We start from the raw sequence: 19,640 nt of genomic DNA, 5'->3' as shown, positions 1-19,640 counted from the left end.
GGTAAGCTTTCCAAAAGTTTCCTCACTTCCCAGGGCTTGGTAGACTCCCTCCTTAATAACCTCCAACCTAGGGTTTCCTGGCTGGCTCAGTGGGTAGAGCATGTGACCCTTGATCACAAGATGGTGAGTTCAACCCCACCTTGGGCATGGGGGCTTACTTAAAAAAAAAAAAAGTCCCTAGACAAAAAACGTCAAAGCGATTTGATAACATTCATATCATAATCAAGGTGCCCAGGCCAAGAGCACATGACCTTATCAATAGTCTGAGGCTTGGGGGGTGGAAATGTGCCTTTGGGGGCCCTTCCCTGGTGTCTAGCATCTAGTTCAGAAATCAAGCTGCTTCTCTGGGTCAAACTAGAGCATTTCATTCCTATTGATATGATTTCAAATATCAAAGCTTTCGGTAGAATGTGAAGGTTAAAGACAGTTTCCTCAGTGGGAACAAAAGCAGGAAGCACTGGGGGAGGGGGTCGTTTGTGTCTTCACAGCTGCAGCGTGGCCTTGGGAGAAACAGTATTTCCCGTTAACTGTGCCATTGGCTTCAGCAAACGTGTCTGTCATCCGGCCTGGACCTGCACTCCGAGCTTCTCCTGACTTACCCGCTCCTCTGTAATAGGTAATGTGACATCCCACAGACAGATGTCTCGGGGCAGGCCTTGCACATTTTGAGTGAACGGCTCAGTGCGATGTAACGAGTCACACGTGAAGCAGGCATGCGGGGGAGGTTTGGGAAGGCAGTTTTCACGCGCAGTGTGGATGTGGTCCAGAGAAGCAAAGGCGCGTGATCACTGAAGGCGTGTGCGGATACAAGGTTGGGGCATGGGCGCCACTTAGCTTTCTCACTCACATTGAACACCTGCTGTGTGCACGGCTCAGTGCTGGGACTTGTAAGGGGGGAGGAGAGAGGAGTCATAGGGTGCAAGTGGCTGCACGGGGTGCACGGGGTGAAAGGGTAGTAAACTACAAGGGCGCACGGTGTGCAAGGACGCGGGCCAGAATATAGTAACCGGCAAAGTCCCGGGAATCAGAAGAGCCTGAGGACACGCCGGACTGGGGACGTCTGGACTTGTTCTTGGCGGAGGGGGGCGCGAAGGCAGGGATTCAAGAGGCGGAAATGGAGAATGATCAGGGTGAGAGGAGGCTGGGCTCGCGACGGGAGGCAAGCGGGGAGCATGCTCGGCCTTCGAGGAAGCATTTGGGCACTTGGGGAAATATTAAGCCATGCGCTTTGGAACGATTACTCTAGAACAAAGCGATACAAGGGCCGGATTGAGGCCTGCGGGCATGCGGGGGAGTGCCATGGGGGTGGAGAGGGTGCTGGTGCTAGGCCCAGATCGCGGTCTCCCCAAAATTCCAAGACCACCAAGGAGTCCGAGTCGAGTCACTGCAAAAGCAAAGGGCGTTTATTCGGGCTCAAGCTCACTCTCAGACCTCACCAGGGCAGTGGATCCGTGCTGAGAGCCCCGAACAAAGGAGTAGGGTTTTTATTACATCTAGGGCGGGAAAGGGGTGATGGGCGGAACTACAGTGTGATAGGACAAGGCGCCGGCAGAGGTTGATACAGCGAAGAGGGATTGGTGAGTTTAAAGCAAAGCGGGCCAGAATAGCGGCGGGAACGTCCGGTACCTCCCAACCTTCGGTGATTGGTTCGGACAGGGGGAAGGGCGATGCTCAAGCCTGCTGAGTCACGCCTCAGAAACTTGGGCCTTCTAATTTATGGGGCCCAAGGCCCATAATGACTGAATGACATGACTGAAGCCTGTCATGGCGCTGGTTTTCCACCCATGGCCTGTCATTCCACCCTCAGTCATGTAACTGGCCCAATCCTGGGTCAGTCGGGTTACTACTGTCTTGGTTTAGGGGTTGATATTGGGCTCTGAGAACCATTATCTGGATTGTATTTATGCGCTCCTTGATAAAGGCCATTAGTCTGTTAAGGACACAAGGCCCGAAAGTTAATATAAATATCAAGATTAACAAAGGGCCAAGGAGGGTTGAAATTAAGGTTGTTAGCCAGGGGGAGCTGTTGAACCGTGACTCAAACCATCCCTGGTTTTGTTCTCGTTCCCGTTTTCGCTTAGCCAGTCCCTCTCGAACTTTAGCTAAAGATTCTTTTATTACACCTGAGTGGTCTGCATAGAAACAGCCTTCTTCTCTTAATGCTGCACAGAGTCCCCCTTGTTGAAGGAATAACAAGTCCAGCCCCGTTCTGTTCTGAAGGACTACCTCGGCCAGTGAGGTTAGGGACTTTTGTAAATGAGATACTGAAGTTTCTAAGTTCTGTATATCCACGTCTATGGCTGCCCTCAAACGGTTATAACTACTGCTCTGTACTGCTAAGGCCGAAATTCCGGTACCAGCCCCGGCAAGCCCAAGGCCTAACAGAACAGATAGGGTGAGGGTCGTGAACGGCTCATGCTTGGTCCATTTTGAGGGCTTGGCATCGATTATAGCCTGAAAAAGTTCTTCGTCCGTGTGATACAGAATCCTGGGAACTAATTGTGCTAAAACACAAAAAGTCTTCGTATTATGTAATATGGTCCCGTGGACGCAGGGAGTTAGTCCCGTAGTACAGGCCCACCAGCCTTGTTTAGGTGGAATTAGGTACCCAGGGGAGCTGATTTGATCTGTTCTATCGCATAGATGCTGATGTGTAGCGGGTACATGGCCTGGACATAGGTCTTGTGCTGTCACCGACTGTAGGGTGAGTAGTATTTGCCCAGTCTGCTGCCAGCAGCATTCTTGTACTCGGTTAGTAACACTGTAATTACCTAGAAAGGCTATTCCCTCATAGTAGGGGGGCTTGGGGTTAAAGCATAACCAACAGGACATTGTTAAATTAGGTCTCGACTCATTTAGTACTTGGTAGGTATAGGTCATTAATGTCCATAAAGGATCCAAATGTTCAGTCACCGCTAGAGTTTGGGTTCCAATGATTGGGGACTAAGGAGTCGGTGACGGTATTTGGCTTAGGTGTGGGCCTGGGGGGCTAGGATTAAGTTCGGGCCTATGTGACTGGTTGACTGTTACAAGTTGCTTTTGAATGGAGAATAGGAAGCCTATGTCGTTACCGGGGAGCCAGAGTCGAATGCCCCACACCTTTGCCACCAACCAGTTTTTTGTTTTGCCCTTAAGAGTGAGTTGAATAGAGATTGGGTATCTATTGGTTGGACTAGTTTCATTATTGGTCCGAACAAGGGTAATTAGGTCGTTATTGGATTGTTTGACCCATGGAGTGATAGTTTCACATCCCCAGGAAGCACAAAAGTATTGTTCTGTGCCTCCGCAGGTGTCAAAGTTACCAGTTCCGGGCCGCACATAAAAGGTCTGTCGTCTTAGATTTTGGTGCTGACAGTCAGCATGAGGTCAGCACCCAACAGTGTTACAGTCTACACATCGCCCATTACAAATCCTTGGATTTGTGTTGCAGTGATCTCCCGCTAGACTACAGAGATCTAAGTGGAAGGTGGGGAATGTAATAGACGCTGGCCCAGTTAATGTTACTTCTTGAACAGTCCGTTCTAGGTCCCTAGGTGTCACTGGGGGCCCTTGCAAAACCCATTTGGCGGTGGTAGGCTGGTGGGGGTTTAGGGGATCAGAGGAAATACTACACACTGTAAAAAGTAGGATCAAGAGCGTCGCAGTTTTAACTTGAAGGGGTCGTTGCCGTCTCGGTCCGCTCTCCATTGTGGGATGAAATTTTCTCAAACCGTGAGGGGGTCAGCCAGGCGGACGTAGTGTGGTGAATCCAGGCAGGAACACCGTCGACTTTTAGAGCGGTGGGGGTGGTCAAGATGACAATGTAGGGTCCTTTCCACCTCGGCTCTAAAGTTTCCTGTCGATGCCTTTTTACGTAGACCCAGTCGCCGGGACGGAACTTATGAGGATCTGGAGTAGGGCTAGCCTTGTAGATGGCCTTCAGACGGGGCCAGACATCCTGATGAGCACGCTGGAGCCTTTCTAAAAAGTACATTAGGTCGTAATCATCAAATTCAGCTAATGATTCTGATTTAAGGTTAGGAATAATGGGAGGTGGTCTCCCATACATAATTTCATAAGGTGTGAACCCTAGGGTATATGGGGAATTTCTTACCCTGTAAAGAGCATAGGGAAGGAGAGCCACCCAATCTCTGCCCGTCTCCGAGGGTCTCTTAGCAGAGACCCTCTCTGCTAAGGGTCTCTTTTAAGGTTCTATTCATTCTTTCTACTTGACCTGAACTTTGGGGCCTGTAAGCACAATGTAGTTTCCAGTCTGCCCCGATTATTTTTGCTACATTTTGTGTTACCTGTGAGACGAAAGCAGGTCCATTATCTGATCCCAGTACTGCCGGGAAGCCATACCTGGGTATGAGGTCTTCCAGCAACTTCTTTGTTACCGTGGCCACGGTCTCATGTTTAATCGGGAATGCTTCTACCCAACCTGAAAAGGTGTCTATAAAAACTAATAGATATTTATAATTAAATTTTCCTGGCTTGATCTCTGTAAAATCTACTTCCCAGTAAGCTCCTGGTTTAGTTTCCCTGCACCCACTCCTGTAGGCCCAACTCGGGCATTGGTCAGCTGGCAGGCCTTGCAGGTTGTGACAATCTTATCAGTTTTGGAGTCTAACTGGTGAATTTTTAGTCCGGCATGTCAGACCAAGTCCTTTAGTTTTTGGGCTCCCATGTGGGTTGCTCGGTGCATTTGCTGTAATATCCGTGTTCCTCAAAGTTCAGGTAGGATAATTTTATTGTCATTAGGATGCCACCATCCCTCATTGCATTGGACCATGGGGAGACTCTGGATACGGGCTAACTCTTCCTCGGAGTATTTAGGGTGTTCAGGAAGTGTAGGTGACCTCAGGTCTGGTAGTTCAAGGCCGTGATGAAAATGGGACCTAGGGCAGCCTCTCTAGCAACTTGTCAGCCCGCTGGTTGCCCCGGGCAACGGGGCTATCTATTTTCTGATATCTGGTGCCGCCTGGTTTACAAAAATAAGTATGACCGCAGATTTATTTTCCAGTTTTTCTGGGTCCATGGGCATATATGTGCGATACGCCTCCATGACCCTTTCTAGGAAGGCAGCAGGAGATTCATCCTTTCCCTGTTGTACGTTACTAACCTTAGCCAAATTAGTGGGCCGCCTAGCGGCTGCATGGAGACCCCCCCATTAGAGTCTGGCGGTAAAGGCGTAGGCTCTCCTTGCCTTCTGCCTTGTTGAAGTCCCAGTCGGGTCTAGTCAGTGGAAACCTCGCATCTATTAGGGCCTGATTCGTTGTAGGATTTCCATCTATACCCGGAACTAATTTTCGGGCTGCAGTTAAAATTCTTTCTCGCTCCTCTGTGGTGAAGAGAATCTGTAAAAGCTGTTGACAGTCATCCCAGGTGGGCAAATGAGTGAAAGTCACAGAATCCAGTAGGTCTATAAGGTCTGGTGGTTTTTCAGAGAATTTAGGGGTTTGTAGCTTCCAGTTATACAAATTGCTAGTGGCAAATGGCCAATATAGATGGGGTTGATTTCCCTGCTCATCCGGAGGACCAGTGGCCTTCAGGGGAAGGACCGTAGAATCAGCCAATTGCCGAGACAGCTCCTGGTGGGCCCTTCTCCTAGTATGCGGGGGACTACCTCGGGGGGGAGGGTTCCGGGGAGGTTTTCCGGGAGGGTCGAGGTTCCTCCCTAGGCTCAGGTTGGGCCCTGGGACTGCTCCGGGGCCCTGAAGTAGGGTTATAGGGTGGGGGAAATATAAGGCTTTCTTCTGTGGCCCCTTGGAGGACAGGGTAAAGTGGGGTTGAGGACTTAGGTGGGGGGCTTTCCCGGTGGCCCTTTGTTAGTACATCAGAGGGCGGGCCACGGGGGGATATGAAGGGCCGGAGCCAAGGTGGGGGGCTTTCGACCAGGTCCTGCCAAGTTACGATCTAAGGGACCTGGTCTGGATGCCCAGGCTTGTCAAAAACAAGGTCTTTGACCCGGTAAATGGTGGGAAGGTCGAAGGTCCCATCCACTGACCATCCAACGTTGAAGGTCTGCCATTCGTTTCTGCAAAAGATAAAGAACTTTTCTTTTTTTACTTTAAGTCCCAGTCCATCTGCTCTTTTCCTTATGTCCTTGAAATGGTCCAGTACTAAAGTTAAGGGAGTACTCTGAGTCTGTCCCATAGCGTCCGTCCAAATGAGATAAAACAACACAGAGAACAGAATTAGAACACAGAAAACAGAGAGCAATCCCCCTGGCCAGCGGAAGCAAGACCGAAAGTGAGACGCTGGCTCTGCGCCGCGTCGCGGGCCCAACCCGCAATGTCTCCCGAAAGCCGTGAGGTTTGGGACTTGAACCCCTATCTGTTCCATGTGGGTCTGAGATGTCTCTGAGATGTCACGGCCCAGGGTCTCTAGCGCGTCCACCAGACCAGCTTAGGGCCCCAGAGACCGACCTCAAACAGATCAGACAGACAGGAAGAGTTAGACAAAGAGACAAATACACTTAACAGCCGGCGCTAGGCCCTACGTGTCGGGGTGTCCTTGGGGGTTTGGGGGGGAAATCTCGGACGAGCCCCCAAATGCTATGCCCAGATCGCGGTCTCCCCAAAATCCTAAGACCACCAAGGAGTCCGAGTCACGTATGCAGAAGCAAAGGGCGTTTATTCGGGCTTAAGCGCAGACTCTCAGACCTCACCAGGGCAGTGGATCCGTTCTGAGAGCCCCCAACAATGGAGGAGCAGGGTTTTTATCACAGTTAGGGCGGGAAAGGGGTGACGGGCGGAACTACAGTGTGATAGGACAAGGCCACAGCAGAGGTTGATACGGGGCAGAGGGATTGGGAGTTTAAAGCCAAGCGGCCAGAATAGCGGCGGGAACGTCTGTACCTCCCAACCTCCAGTGATTGGTTCGGGCAGGGGGAAGGCGGATGCTCAAGCCTGCTGAGTCAGCCTCGGAAACTCGGGCCTTCTAATTTATGGGGCCTTCTGAAGCCTGTCATGGCGCTGGTTTCGTTCTTCACTGGACTCAGCCTCTCAGTGGCAGAGCATGAAGGCCGAAGAGAAGGCCTTTGCTCAGTGCCATCTTCCTGTTCCCGCTGCAATGTCGTCTCCCTGCGCTGACTCAGCGTCTCAAATTCTGCATCTTTCACTCAGTTTTTGAATGAATGACAGGGTGTCCATAATGGCCACTGCACCTTCCTTACCACCTCCGCACCCCTCCTGGGTTCCCTCCTTCACTCTCCCGGGGCCCCTCCAGCCCCCCCCCACCCCCACAAGCCCGGCACCCGAACAGATTCCTCCGGCTTTGGAAAGGGGGCTGCTTATGTTTGCCTCATCACCCCCAACGCCAGCGCTACACACTCAGACGTCTCTCCTGGTGGTTACCTTGCTTCTGGAAAAAAGAAAAGGAAATTTTAAAAGGCCAGATAATCTCAAAAAACTCTGCAGCGGTGAGATTTTAAAACTGTCTGTGTATTCTGCCTAGTAACTGGTGAGAAAGTAGACTCGGGGATACCATTGGCTGGTTCATCCACAGCCGGCCAAGCCTGGGCTCCAGGCCATTCCTGGACATCTTGGGACTCTGCGGTCAGAGTGGACCCGGTCCCAGGTCCTGCCGCTGCCCACACCGCGAGGAACGCGAGGCGAAGAAACGTATTTTCCCCCTCCGATTTCAGGACGGTTTGTTCTCTGTTTGTGACTATGAGATGGGACAGAAGAGGGACCACAGGAAGATCATCATTTGAACGTCAGAGGAGAAAAAGAGAACGCAGAAGTTAATTCTAGAAGGTAGGAAAGGGAGGGAGGGGAGTAGAGCTACCCCTCTGGGGCAGGGGTGGGGCGGTAGGTGGGAACCCACCCTGTGGGCGGCGGGGTCCCCACCTCGCAGCGCACCCCGGGATTCCGGGGGAGGGGGGAGGGAGGGAGAGAAGAAGGGTATGGAAAATATCAGGTGACACCCGAAGAAACTCAACTCGGGCCGGAGAAGTGAGCCGGGGAGGGCGGAGAACCGCCTCCCCGATCGCTGTGCTGTTGGCTTAATCCAGGGAGCGTCTACCGGGAGCTGCCCGAGCCCGGAGACAGCGGGGGCGCTGACCATCCCAGGGCGGGCTGCAGGAAAGCGGGACTCGGATCAGAGCCGGCGCCCCGTCTCGGTGGCGGGTTGCTCCACGTCTGAACCCCCAGGCCTCCCCGCTGACCGGTCGGTGGCGCGGATGCAGCGCGCGGGCGCCCCCCGCTTCTGCGCGCGCGGCCCGCTTCTCTGCCTGGCGCCCCTCTGCTGGGCCGCCCTGCTCTCAGGTAGGGGCGCCCCGGAGCCCCCGCAGCCGTGCGGAGGGGAAAATGCACCCCTGAGTCTGCAGTCAGGCCGGAGGGCGAGGTATTGCGGTTGGGGTCGAGCTGCGTTCGTTGTGCACAGGCTCGTTTAATTCACACCAGCGCCTTGGGCAGAAATACAGCGAGGGCCCCACAGGCGAGCTGCGTGAACAATGTTTAGGTTTTTGAGCGGCCACATTTAAAATAGTAAAAGGAAACAGATGACATATAGTTTAATATTTGTTGCTTAACGCCAAATAACCAGAAGCGCGTTATTTCAACTGTGAATTAGTGGGATTGTGTGTGCGTGGATCTTGCATTTAGGGCACGTTTCCGTTGGGACTCTCTAGTGGCTACCGAGTGGCCCGCTCAAGGTCACGGTGCCCTCCAGGCCCGGGCTAGGCTGGGGGAGAGACCATCTCTGTGCGTGCGGGGTCTGGGAGATCTCCGTGGAGCTGTTGGAACTTGGTTCGCGAGCCTCAGCAGCCTCAGCAGGGGGTGGCTGCCAGCCAGCCGCAGCTGGCGCCCGAATCCTCAGCCCAGGAAGCCCCTGTGCCCTTAGGAAGAATAAGCCGTCTCCCAGAGTAGCCACTTCCTTTCCCTTCTTCCGTCTTCCACGGCTGTGCCCTGTCTCCTTTGCGGAACAGCCCAGTTTACTGTCGTGGGTCCAGCGGGCCCACTCCTGGCCACGGTGGGAGAAGACACTAGGTTTCAGTGCCACCTGTCCCCCGAGAAGAACGCAGAGGACATGGAGGTGCGGTGGCTCCGCACTCACTTCTCCCGGGCAGTGCTCGTGTACAAGGGCGGACGAGAGAGACCGGAGGAGCAGCTGGAGGCGTACCGAGGAAGGACAACCTTTGTGAGCGAAGGTATCAAAAAGGGGAGCGTGGCGCTCATCATACGCAATGTCACGGCGCATGAGGGCGGCATCTACCGCTGTTATTTCCAAGAAGGCAGATCCTACGATGAGGCCATCCTGCGGCTCATGGTGGCAGGTGCGTCCTCATTTCATTTTGCTTGGTTGCTTTTTCAGTGTCCCTCTTACGGAGAGTTTCTCTCTCACCCCAAGCCCTTTGCAGATCAGCAGATTTTTGCCGAGAAGCCTCTATGAACAGGGAAAAGGGGCTTCCTCCTGCCCCCGGGCCAAATGAGTGGCTTTGCCCTGCGATAGCCCTGAGCCAGGGAGAATGCTTAATCCCTAGAGATAATTCTGTTTGTTTGTTTTGTTTGTTTGTTTGTTTTGAGAGGACAGAGAGAGGAGAGAGACAATCCCAAGCAGCCTCTGCGTAGTCAGTGCAGCCTGACGTGGGGCTCGATTCCTTGAACCTCGAGATCATGACCTGAGCCAAAATCAAGAGCCAGATGCTCAACTGACTGAACCCCCCGGGGTCCCCGATCCATTTCTTCTTTCTAGTCAGTTGCTTTTCATGACTGTGAGGGTCAAACACTATCCTTGATACTTTTTTTTTTTTTAAATATTTTTATTTATTTCTAGGAGAGAGAGAGACAGCGTGAGCAGGGGAGGGTCAGAGAGAGAGGGAGATACAGACTCAGAAACAGGCTCCAGGCTCTGAGCTGGCAGTCAGCACAGAGCCCAACGTGGGGCTCGAACCCACGAACCGCGAGCGCATGACCTAAGCGAAAGCCGGTCGCTTAACCGACTAAGCCACCCAGGCGCCCCTATCCTTGATACTTTTAACTCCCCTTCCCGGCTTTTCTCCTCAGCACATACAGCCTCTTCCATAGAAGAGGCTTCCACTTTACTTTTTTATCCTGCTTATTATGCCTCTTCCACTCGAGACATTGTTTCCTATTTTGCTCCTGTCTATGCCCATGTCTAGAACAGATTCGGGGCCATAGCAGGTGCTCCACAAGTAGTAACTGAATGAATAAATGAATCTGCTGCATAAAGCTGTAGGTGATCCGCATCTCATCCCTGCGCTACCTTCATTCTGAGACTGAGAGCTGCTTCTTTAAACCCTTTCCTGTGAGCCTGCGGTCAGTCCATATTTTTAATCATCTTTGATGTGTGCGTTAGTCGGGCCAGGCTGGGTGACGCTCTGGTAACAAGCAGCCCTGCGAACTCAGTATGTTAAAATAACAAAGGTCCGCTTCTGACAATGAAACGGGTCCTCACGGGCCAGGCGGGCCTTGACTTCCCAGGGCCCGCCCTCAGGGAGCGGAGCTCTGCCGTTCCCCTTAGCGAGGGCAGGAGGGCCTGGCAGGTCCCCCGCTGGCTCATAAAGCCTCTGCTCAGAGGTGCTGCGTGTTATTTAGACTCACATTTCACGGACCAGAGCGAGTCACATGCCTCACTGCACAGGAGAGCGGAAGCACTATCCCCGCCGTGTGCCCAGGTGAACTGAAAAGTTTTGGTGGAGGCACTAAAGAGTACCTTTCAGGCTTTGTACCCTTTCGGGCTTTGTCACTGGGCTGTTTTTTTTTGTTTTTTTTTTTAAGCTTTATAGTCCAAATCACAACCAGAACCAATCAGGATCGGGCTAACACCAGCAATCATTCACCACTCTATCTCCAGCATTTAGTAGATTGCTTGACATCTAGTAGGTACTTTAAAAATAGTCCTGGGGGCACCCGGGTGGCTCAGTTGGTTAAGTGTCCGACTTCTGCTCAGGTCATGATCTCATGGTTTGTGGGTCTGAGCCCTGTGTTGACAGTTCAGAGTCTGGAGCCTGCTTCAGATTCTATGTCTCCCTCACTCTTTGCCCCTCCCCCCTTCAAAAATAAGTAAGCATTAAAAAATATTTTAAAAGGGGCACCTGGGTGGCTCAGTCGGTTAAGCGTCAACTGTTCGTTTTGGCTCAGGTCATGATCTCACAGTTGGTGGGTTCAAACCCCGCGTTGGGCTCAGCGCTGACAGCATGGAGCCTGCTTGGAATTCTCTCATTCCCTTTCTGTCTGCCCCTCACCTGCTTGTGCTCTTTCTCTCTCTCTCTCAAAATAAATAAACATGAAAAAAATAATATTTTAAAAAATAGTTGTAAAATGAATGAGTGGAAAAAAAGAAATTGCTGATTTACCTTTGGGCTCCATCTCATCACAGGCATTCACAAGTTCATTCAACAAATACTCGGGGTGCCTGGGTGGCTCTGCCGGTTGAGCGTCGGACTTCGGCTCAGGTCATGATCTCATGGCTCGTGGGTTTGAGCCCTTCTTCGGGTTCTGTGCTGACAGCTCAGAGCCTGGAGCTTGTCTTTGGATTCTGTGTCTCCCTCTCTCTCTGACGCTCCCCTGCTCACACTGTCTCTGTTTCTGTCTCTGTCTCTCTGTCTCTCAAAAATTAATAAAACATTTAAAAAAAGACCAAATACTCAACAAACCCCTCCTATGTTCCAAGTTATTGTTCCAACAAACTGAGGGTAAAGCAGTGAACAAAATATACCAAGTCTCCCGCCTTCATGGAGCCCACGTTCTAGGGGTGCAGGCAGCCAATANAAGAGGAAGGCCCTAGACAGCTTCCCTGAAAGGATGGCAATTGAGCAGAAGCAGAATGGAGGGAGGGAGCTGCCCCTCTGGGGAGAGGGACCCTGCATGAAGCCCCATCTGGCACCGCTCCTGGCACTTGGGGTCTTGGGGTCTAGATGGGGGACCATATACTTTCTCACTCAAAGTCTCTGATTTTGATAGTAAGAAGCATGGGGACAAGTGAAATCCACCAGGGCTAGTAGTTTGTCCAGCAAACTNCTCCCTCTCTCTCTGACTCTCCCCTGCTCACCCTGTCTCCCTCTCAGAAATAAATAAAACATTAAAAAATTTTTTTTTCAAAAAGAGAGACAGAACATGAGTGGGGGAGAGGCAGAGAGAGAGGGAGACAGAATCTGAAGCAGCCCCAGGCTCCAAGCTGTCAGCACAGAGCGCAACGCAGGGCTTGATTTCACAAACTGTGAGATCATGACCTGAGCCGAAGTCGGCCGCTTAACCTACTGAGCCACCCAGGCGCCCCTCCCTTGTCTTGATAAATACTGAGTTTGCCATTTTTCCCCCTTTGCCCAAATACTGATGGTAGTGAGAGTGACTGCTTTGTACAGATGAGTTCATTAAAGTGTGATTAATCACCAAGCCTGTTGACCCCCAGGGGAACCAGTGGGAATTGAGCCGGGAGCAATCAGGCAGGACTTCGGAAGGAAAGTGGCATTTACACCGCGATTTCTAGGAGTTTATCAATAATGGGTTTAAGGTATGCGCTGACTCTCTGGCCAGTGTGTTTTATTTTAAAAGAAACATTTGAAGACTGGAAAAGCCTTTAAGATACACATAAATCAATGGCATTTCAGTGCATCAGATCGATAGAAGTAAGGCTTAGGGGACAGTGTGACCCCCCCTCAATTCACAGATGGTAGGAGCCCCCGTCTTTGTTCCTGTGAAGGGCAATCTTGTATGTGGCTGATAGAAAATACTATGGCAGGAAGACTTCTCACCCTGGTGTCCTGACTGCTGATAGCAACCCGTGCAGGGGCCCGGGATGGGCTTGTATGCGGCCGGAACCTTCCGTCCTTTCCCTGTGGACACCACTCCGGCCTGGCCTGGCCTGCTCTGAGCTGAAGTATACACTTGTTTGTTTCTTGTGTTCTCGTTTGGTTAATTGGCTGGCTGGCTTTGTCTTCAAGTCTACTGTCTAATGCTCGCCTTACTGAACCCCATTTTGTAGAATTCCTTTCCAACTTGCCCAATTCTTTTGAGTCTTATCCCACTGCTCAGTTTCTGTGTAAGCCTTTCCATATGCAACTAGGCTTCTTGTTTGTTTCTTTCTTTCTTCTTGGCAAAAATCAGATGGAGCAGGTGCCACTAAGCCTTCAGCGATTGCTGTAATTTTGGTTTTTGTCTTTTCATTTGTCACGCAGCCCTAACAAAGGAGTTGCTTGGAAGCAGCTTGGAGGAAACAGTGTCATCCAACGATAAGCTGGAATTTTATCTTGCTGAGTTGTTCCAGAATAAATAAAAATAAGATAAGATAAGATAAAATTAAACTACATTAAATTTAAAAAAAGTTTGGGGGCACCTGGGTGGCTCAGTTGGTTAAGTGTCTGACTTCGGCTCAGGTCATGATCTTGCGGTTCGTGGGTTCGAGCCCTGCATTGGGCTCTGTGCTGACAGCTCAGAGCCTGGAGCCTATTTCGGATTCTGTGTCTCCCTCTCTCTCTGGCCCTCCCCTGCTCACGCTGTCTCTCTCTCTCTCTCAGAAATAAATAAATAAACATTTTTTAAAAAGTTTGGACGATCAATGGAGCCCTGGCTAACGGGGCGGAAGTCTCCTAAGACTGCATTTTCGGGTCTGGCATTGGTATATTCTCTTTTATTAGAGATTCTTTTAAAGACAGAATAAGTCGTAAGAGACTGCGTTCAGGGATTTTGTGTGATGTTCTGCTGACACTGAAGAAGTGATATTGCTTCTTGAGGATGCCAGGAGCGTCCAGATCTTTCTCCTAGTTAGATGTTGTAGAGGGACGTCAGGAACTCACCTGGCTGACTGAGCCCCCCAGGAGGGCAAGGGTAAGTGTACACTCTAGTTCTGTCCGTTCTCCTAAAACCCAGCCACTCCTGATGGCCTGCGGCCACATGATGCCCTTGTTAGCCAGGAGAGAAGGGACAGTGACTCGAGGTCAAAAAGTTTCCTAAGACTGCTGGCGGTGCAGGCTTCTGTCCTTGTCACACGCCCGGGAGCATATGGCCGGAAGCCAGTGCTGCTGAGAAGGGTTCCGGGACAGAAAGGGAGATCCTCCACGGGCTGCCTCAGGCCAGAGTGCACGCTCCCACCAGACTCTCTCACTGAACTGAACCAATCGCCGAACACTCAGGAGACCGACGGACGCGTGCCGGTGTGATGGGGCCAGGGGAGAGCGCCAGGCGAGGTGCGGTGCCAGCCTGTCCTCAGAGATCTCAGGACCCATCGGCATGTTGGTTCCTGGTGTTCCGCACCGTCAGGCTCTTCTCCTTCCCTTCCCTCTTCCCTTCACGGAAGGGGTGCTGGGGGCACGCGTGGGATACTCATAACCAGTTCTCTGGCCACTGGCCGCTTGCTGTCTCCCCCTTCCCGGGGCTCGCCCCGCTGAGAGCGGATCTAAGACCCTTTGGCTAAGACGCGGAAGCCTCCTTAGCTGAGCCCTGCTCTCCGTCCCCAGGCCTGGGCTCCAAGCCCCTCGTTGAGATGAAGGCGCACGCGGACGGAGGCACCCGGCTGGAGTGCAGCTCCGGGGGGTGGTTCCCGCAGCCCCGCGCCGTCTGGAGGGACCCTTATGGTGAGGTCATGCCCAGCCTGGAGGAGGCTTACACCGTGGGCGCAGATGGCCTCTTCACGGTCACCGTGGCCGTGGTCACCAGGGACTGCTCTGTGAGGAACGCGTCCTGCGCCGTCAAAAACACCCTGCGTGGCCAGGAGAAGGAAACCGTGGTTTTCATTCCAGGTTGGTCCCCTGCACCCTGGACGGCCATGGGGGGGGGGTCCTCACACAGACAGACGGGGGCCTGGCGCCCTGGGAGGGAGAGCGTGGGGCATGAGGGTCCTGCACCCCAAAGACCTGGGGGCCACTCTCCTTGTCTCCAGGGCAAAACCGAGGAGTCTTCTCTCTTTTTTTTTAATTTTTTAAAAAAATTTATTTCTGAGAGAGAGAGAGAGACAGCGTAAGCAGGGGAGGATCAGAGAGAGAGCGAGACACAGAATCCGAAAACAGGCTCCAGGCTCTGAGCTAGCGCTTAGCACAGAGCCTGACACAGGGCTCGAACCTACAAACCATGAGATCATGACCTGAGCCAAAGTCAGATGCTTAACCGACTGAGCCACCCAGGTGCCCCCCAAGCAGTCTTCTCTGAGGGTAAACCTGGTAGTTTTTTCTCTGCTCTGGTCCCTATCCTGGAGCAATTTCCAACTGTGTTATTGTTTTATTTTTGTTAGAGCATATTTATTTATTCAAGTAATCTCTACACCCATGGTGGGGCTCGAACTCATGACTCCGAGATCACAAGTCACCCGCTTTTCTGACTGAATTAGCCAGGAGGCCCCACAGCAATCTTTAAACACTCAGAACAGTCTCAAATGGAGAATGGCTGGGCAAGTGGCTACCTACACCCAGGGGGGCCGCCTGGTCTCCCTTCCTGTCAGTGGAATTTCTCAAGGGAAGGGAGGGGTGGATGGGACTCTATCTACACGCATACACATTCTTTCAACGAATACTTAACAAGCATCATCTGTGCTCAAGGCACTGTTCTAGAAAGCAAAGATAAATTTGTGAACAAAAGACAAAGATCCCCACCCTCATTCTAGAGTAACAGAGAGCAAGAAGTGAAATAATTAAGCTGCAGACGATATAACAGTGCTAAGTACTGTAGAAAAACTAATTGGGGGAAGGGATGGGGAGTGCTAGGGGCAGGGGGGCGTTGTAATTACAAATCAGGTGGTCAGGAAGTCATCAGTAAAAAGATGGCACTTGGGCAGGTGAGGAATGAACCAGGCAGATATTTGAGGACCGAGAAGCCCAGGTAGCAGGAACAGCATGTGCAAAGGGCCTGAGGCTGGAGCCTGTCTGGCAGTTTTGAGGAACCGCACACAAGAGGCAGGTGCGGCTTGTGGGCAGGCCATGGTGACTCCAGGGATGCCTGCCTTGCAGTTGCTTGGGCCCCCAGCCCTGGCAGTCGCTGGGGGATGAGTGGACGCAGAGCCAGGGGCCCTTTCTGGGGTTTCTCAGACAGAAGCCAACAGAGCAGGGACCTCAGGGAGCCCTTCTGATGGGGCTCTCTCATCCTGGGGCCCCCTTTTCAGAATCCTTGGCCCCCTGCACGTTCTCCTGGATGGCGGGCCTGGCTGCCACCCCGCCTTCTCTGCTGCTCCTCATCGCTGGAAGCATCTGTCTCGCCAGGAGACTCCGCAGGGAAAAAGAGGTTGAAAATGAAGAGAAAGAAATTGCATGTCAGGAATTGGGGAAGGAAGATGTGGAAAGAGAGAAAGAACGTCAAATAAGAGGTAAAAGATAGGAGGTCAGGTCATGGTCACACAGGGACACAGCTCTGACAGCTTGAAGGCTGGGGACAGGGAGGGTATAAAGAGGTGACGGCAAGGGGCTGGGGACAGTGACATCTGGGACCCGCCCTCACAGCTTGTTCTGTCCACGTCCCTCGCTGCCTGCAGGGCTGCCTTGGGGAACAGAAGCAAACCTCCTGAGCACCCCCGGCTCATAGGCTATTTCTGGAATGTTCACAGTCTGACAGGCAGGAGGGGATGGGGACGGTGGTGTTCACGAAGAGCCAATCCTTCCTCGTTTGATACAAACTCATTTAAGTTCTCTTCTTTCTTCTTTTGAGGACATACATTCACGTGTGTCTGTTTATGTTTCAGAGCAACTTCAAGAAGAATTGCGTAAGTGTGGCAGCTCCCGAAGGGTCCCGTGCGGTCGGTGCTCTGCTGCGTCTCTGCCCGCCCCCTGAGCCTCACCTCTGTGCCTGTCCCTCTGTTGCAGGATGGAGGAGAAGCCTGCTCCATGCTGGTGAGCGCCTCACTCTCCCTCAGCCCTCCAGCGTCCCCCCACTGGCCGGGCGCATTAGAGCACATGACCTGGGGTGCGAGCCCGCGGGGGGTGGGGTGGGGACTGGGGTCAGCTCACTGGCAGTGACCCCCCAGCTCTGGGTCCCAGCGCTTCTGCCCCACAGCCTACTGCGTGTCTGGCCCGGGGGGGGGGGTAAGGGGGGTAGGATCCAAATGTCTCACCCTGGCAGGCACTTGGCATCTTCCGATTTCGCCCCATGTGCCCCAAAGCGCCAAGGAACCCAGGCTGTGCCAGAGACCGTGGTCCTCGGACCTTTCGTCTTTGCGTGAATTTCAGAACCCGCGAGTGACTGGGAGATAGACCGGCAGCCTCAGCCGCTGTGTGCGCCAGCTGCGGAATCGGGCTCGGGGGGCTTTCTGGGAAGGTCTCCCGCCGCCTTTCTGGGCCCCGTCTGGGGTCCAGGAATGGCACCATCCCCTGAGCCCCCAACGTAAACCTTCCCCTGCAGCTGACGTGGTCCTAGACCCGGACACGGCGCATCCCGAGCTCTTCCTAACAGACGACGGGAGAAGCGTGCGGCGAGGCCCCCGCAGGCAGAGTGTGCCTGACACGCCCGAGAGATTCGACTGCCAGCCCTGCGTCCTGGGCCTGGGGAGCTTCTCCTCCGGGAGGCACTACTGGGAGGTGGAGGTCGAGAACGTGATGGTGTGGGCTGTGGGCGTTTGTAGAGACGGTGTGGAGAGGAAAGGCGAGGCCTTGCTGGTTCCTCAGAACGGCTTCTGGACCCTGGAGATGTTTGGGAACCAGTACCGGGTCCTGTCTTCCCCCGAGAAGATCCTCCCCCTGAAAGAGCGGCTTCGCCGCGTGGCCGTCTTTCTGGACTACGAAGCGGGAGATATCTCCTTCTATAACATGAGGGACAGGTCACACATCTACACATGTCCCCGCGCACCCTTCTCTGGGCCCCTGAGACCCTTCTTCAGGCTGGGGTCTGATGACAGCCCCCTCTTCGTCTGCCCTGCCTTCACGGGGGCCCGGGGGGTCCCGGTGCCTGAGGATGGCCTGATCCTTCACCGCACGGGGACCCAGCGCGGCCACCAGGATCCGTTCCCTGGTCTCAGAGCCAAGTAGAGGGGCCCTGGCGGTCACTACTACCGCCGCACAGCCCCGCTGCCATGCAGCTCCCAACCGGGAAGAAAGTGTGGGGAAGTGACAGTTTTTAACATCAGCATGACACAGTCAGGTGCTCAGATGGACATCGGCTCTGTGGCCTCGGGTGACGAACGCAGGACACACTGGGCTGTAAGGGGAGGGAAACCACAAAGGGAAGTCAGGGTCAGGGCAGCCAAGCCTGGCGGGTGGGAGGGGACAGGAGCCTGGGTGCCACTGAGCCTCAGGTACAGCTACGGGGGCTCAGGAGCTGGTGGTCCATTTCCACACACCCCCTCCCTTTCCAGAAGGCGCTCCTGGCCTAGAACTGAGCTGAAGAAGGATGAAAGATGAAGACATGTGGTGGCCTGGCTCAGGTGTCCCCTCAGTAAACTGGGAGTCGCAGTGACTGAGTATGGCCTAAGGATTAAGGTCACAGCTGAGCGGGTGAGTCCTGACCCAAGCGGACCCAAGTGTCAGGTTCAGTGGACAATGCAGCAGTTTTCATCGTTTGATCTCAGGCTACCTTTAGACATTAAAAAATTATTGAGGACCCCAAAGAGCTTTGGCTTACTTGGGTTATACCTGTGAATATTTATGGCATTAAAGGTTGACACTGAGACATTTAAAGAATGTATTTATAATTTGAAAATATATATGTATAAATAATATAATTTATAATATGAAAAGAGCAATAATAAACCAATTATATGTTAATATGAAAAACATGTCTTGTGAGTAACTTGTTTCCAAAGCAAAATAAATGTTATTGGGAAATTGTGGCATTCTCGAAGGTTCCTGCAAATCTAATATCTGGCTTCTACAAGAAAATGGGGCTGGACCCTCACATCTGCCTCTGTACTCAGCGTTGGAGAATCACAAGTCATATCATCTCTAGAAAACTTTGAGAGAATGAGAGCAAAACCATTATATTATTATTACTATTATTACTACTAATGGGGTTTTGGGAGTGGTGAGCGTCTGGAGCTGACAGCCAAGAAAGAATTCTTGAGACGTTTTTGGTGCAAAAAGGTGATTTTATTAAAGCACAGGGACGGGACGTGGGCAGGAGGAGTGGCACTGGGGTCGTGAGGAGGGCCTGCTTATATATTGTGGGGTTGGGGGAGGTAAAGTCGCAAGGGAGGGAGGTCCCCAGAAGGACCTGCGTATGCCACGCCCCGGCCACGGTCCAGCTAGGGTCGTTTTCCGTCTAGTAAAACATTAACATTAAGACCGTGGGCAGTTGCTGGAGAAACTTGTCTGTATTCACCTCAGGTATTTGTCAATGAACCGCAGGTTTTAAAGATACTCGGTGTTATTTACCTTTCCTTCTTGCCTTTGGAGGGGACTGTCATTTTGAGGCTCTAGGAAACTGAAACCGTAGGCGTCTGAAGACTAAGCTATTGATAAGATTGCCTTTTTCTTGTCTTTGACTAAGACACTTGTAAACTGATGTAGACTCTGGTCCTGCGGGGCTGTGACCTCTACCAGGTAACCACTTGTTTTCCGCCTTCCTTTCTTCCCGGGCAGCCAGGAGAGCCTGAGGAATGTCCCACCGATCCCGCCTGGGGGTGGCTGGGGTGTTCCGGGGTGTGGGCTTCCCTCATCAAGTAATGCGGGGACCCTGGGCAGGTGGCCCCCACACGTGCTGGCTCTTTCCTAGTCCTCAAGCCTCTGAAAATCCATCACTTCCCCCAGGGGACCCTTCCTAACTTCGCCAACTAAGGCAGTCCCG

General features: G+C 52.7%; 1 protein-coding gene across 2 annotated transcripts; it reads left to right on the top strand.

Annotated features, from left to right (window-relative positions):
* Window positions 1–576: 576 nt before the first annotated feature.
* LOC144232893 (butyrophilin subfamily 2 member A2-like) lies at window positions 577–18,619 on the top strand. 2 transcript variants are annotated; one of them, XM_077765732.1, is made up of 9 exons: window positions 577–616; window positions 7,628–7,739; window positions 7,997–8,249; window positions 8,912–9,259; window positions 14,402–14,683; window positions 16,036–16,236; window positions 16,609–16,629; window positions 16,730–16,756; window positions 17,265–18,619. In XM_077765732.1, the coding sequence occupies exons 3-9, from the start codon at window positions 8,165–8,167 to the stop codon at window positions 17,885–17,887; spliced, it is 1,587 nt and encodes a 528-aa protein (XP_077621858.1). In that variant the 5' UTR covers window positions 577–616; window positions 7,628–7,739; window positions 7,997–8,164; the 3' UTR covers window positions 17,888–18,619. The 2 variants fall into 2 exon arrangements, with proteins under 2 accessions (XP_077621858.1, XP_077621857.1); XM_077765731.1 differs by lacking the exon at window positions 577–616 and having other exon boundaries at window positions 7,515–7,739.
* Window positions 18,620–19,640: the final 1,021 nt, after the last annotated feature.

Source organism: Crocuta crocuta, unplaced genomic scaffold (genome assembly GCF_008692635.1).
Source record: "Crocuta crocuta isolate KB4526 unplaced genomic scaffold, BGI_CrCroc_1.0 scaffold811, whole genome shotgun sequence".
In the NCBI taxonomy this organism is placed as follows: Eukaryota; Metazoa; Chordata; class Mammalia; order Carnivora; family Hyaenidae; genus Crocuta; species Crocuta crocuta.
This window is presented reverse-complemented; position numbering and strand designations above follow the sequence as displayed.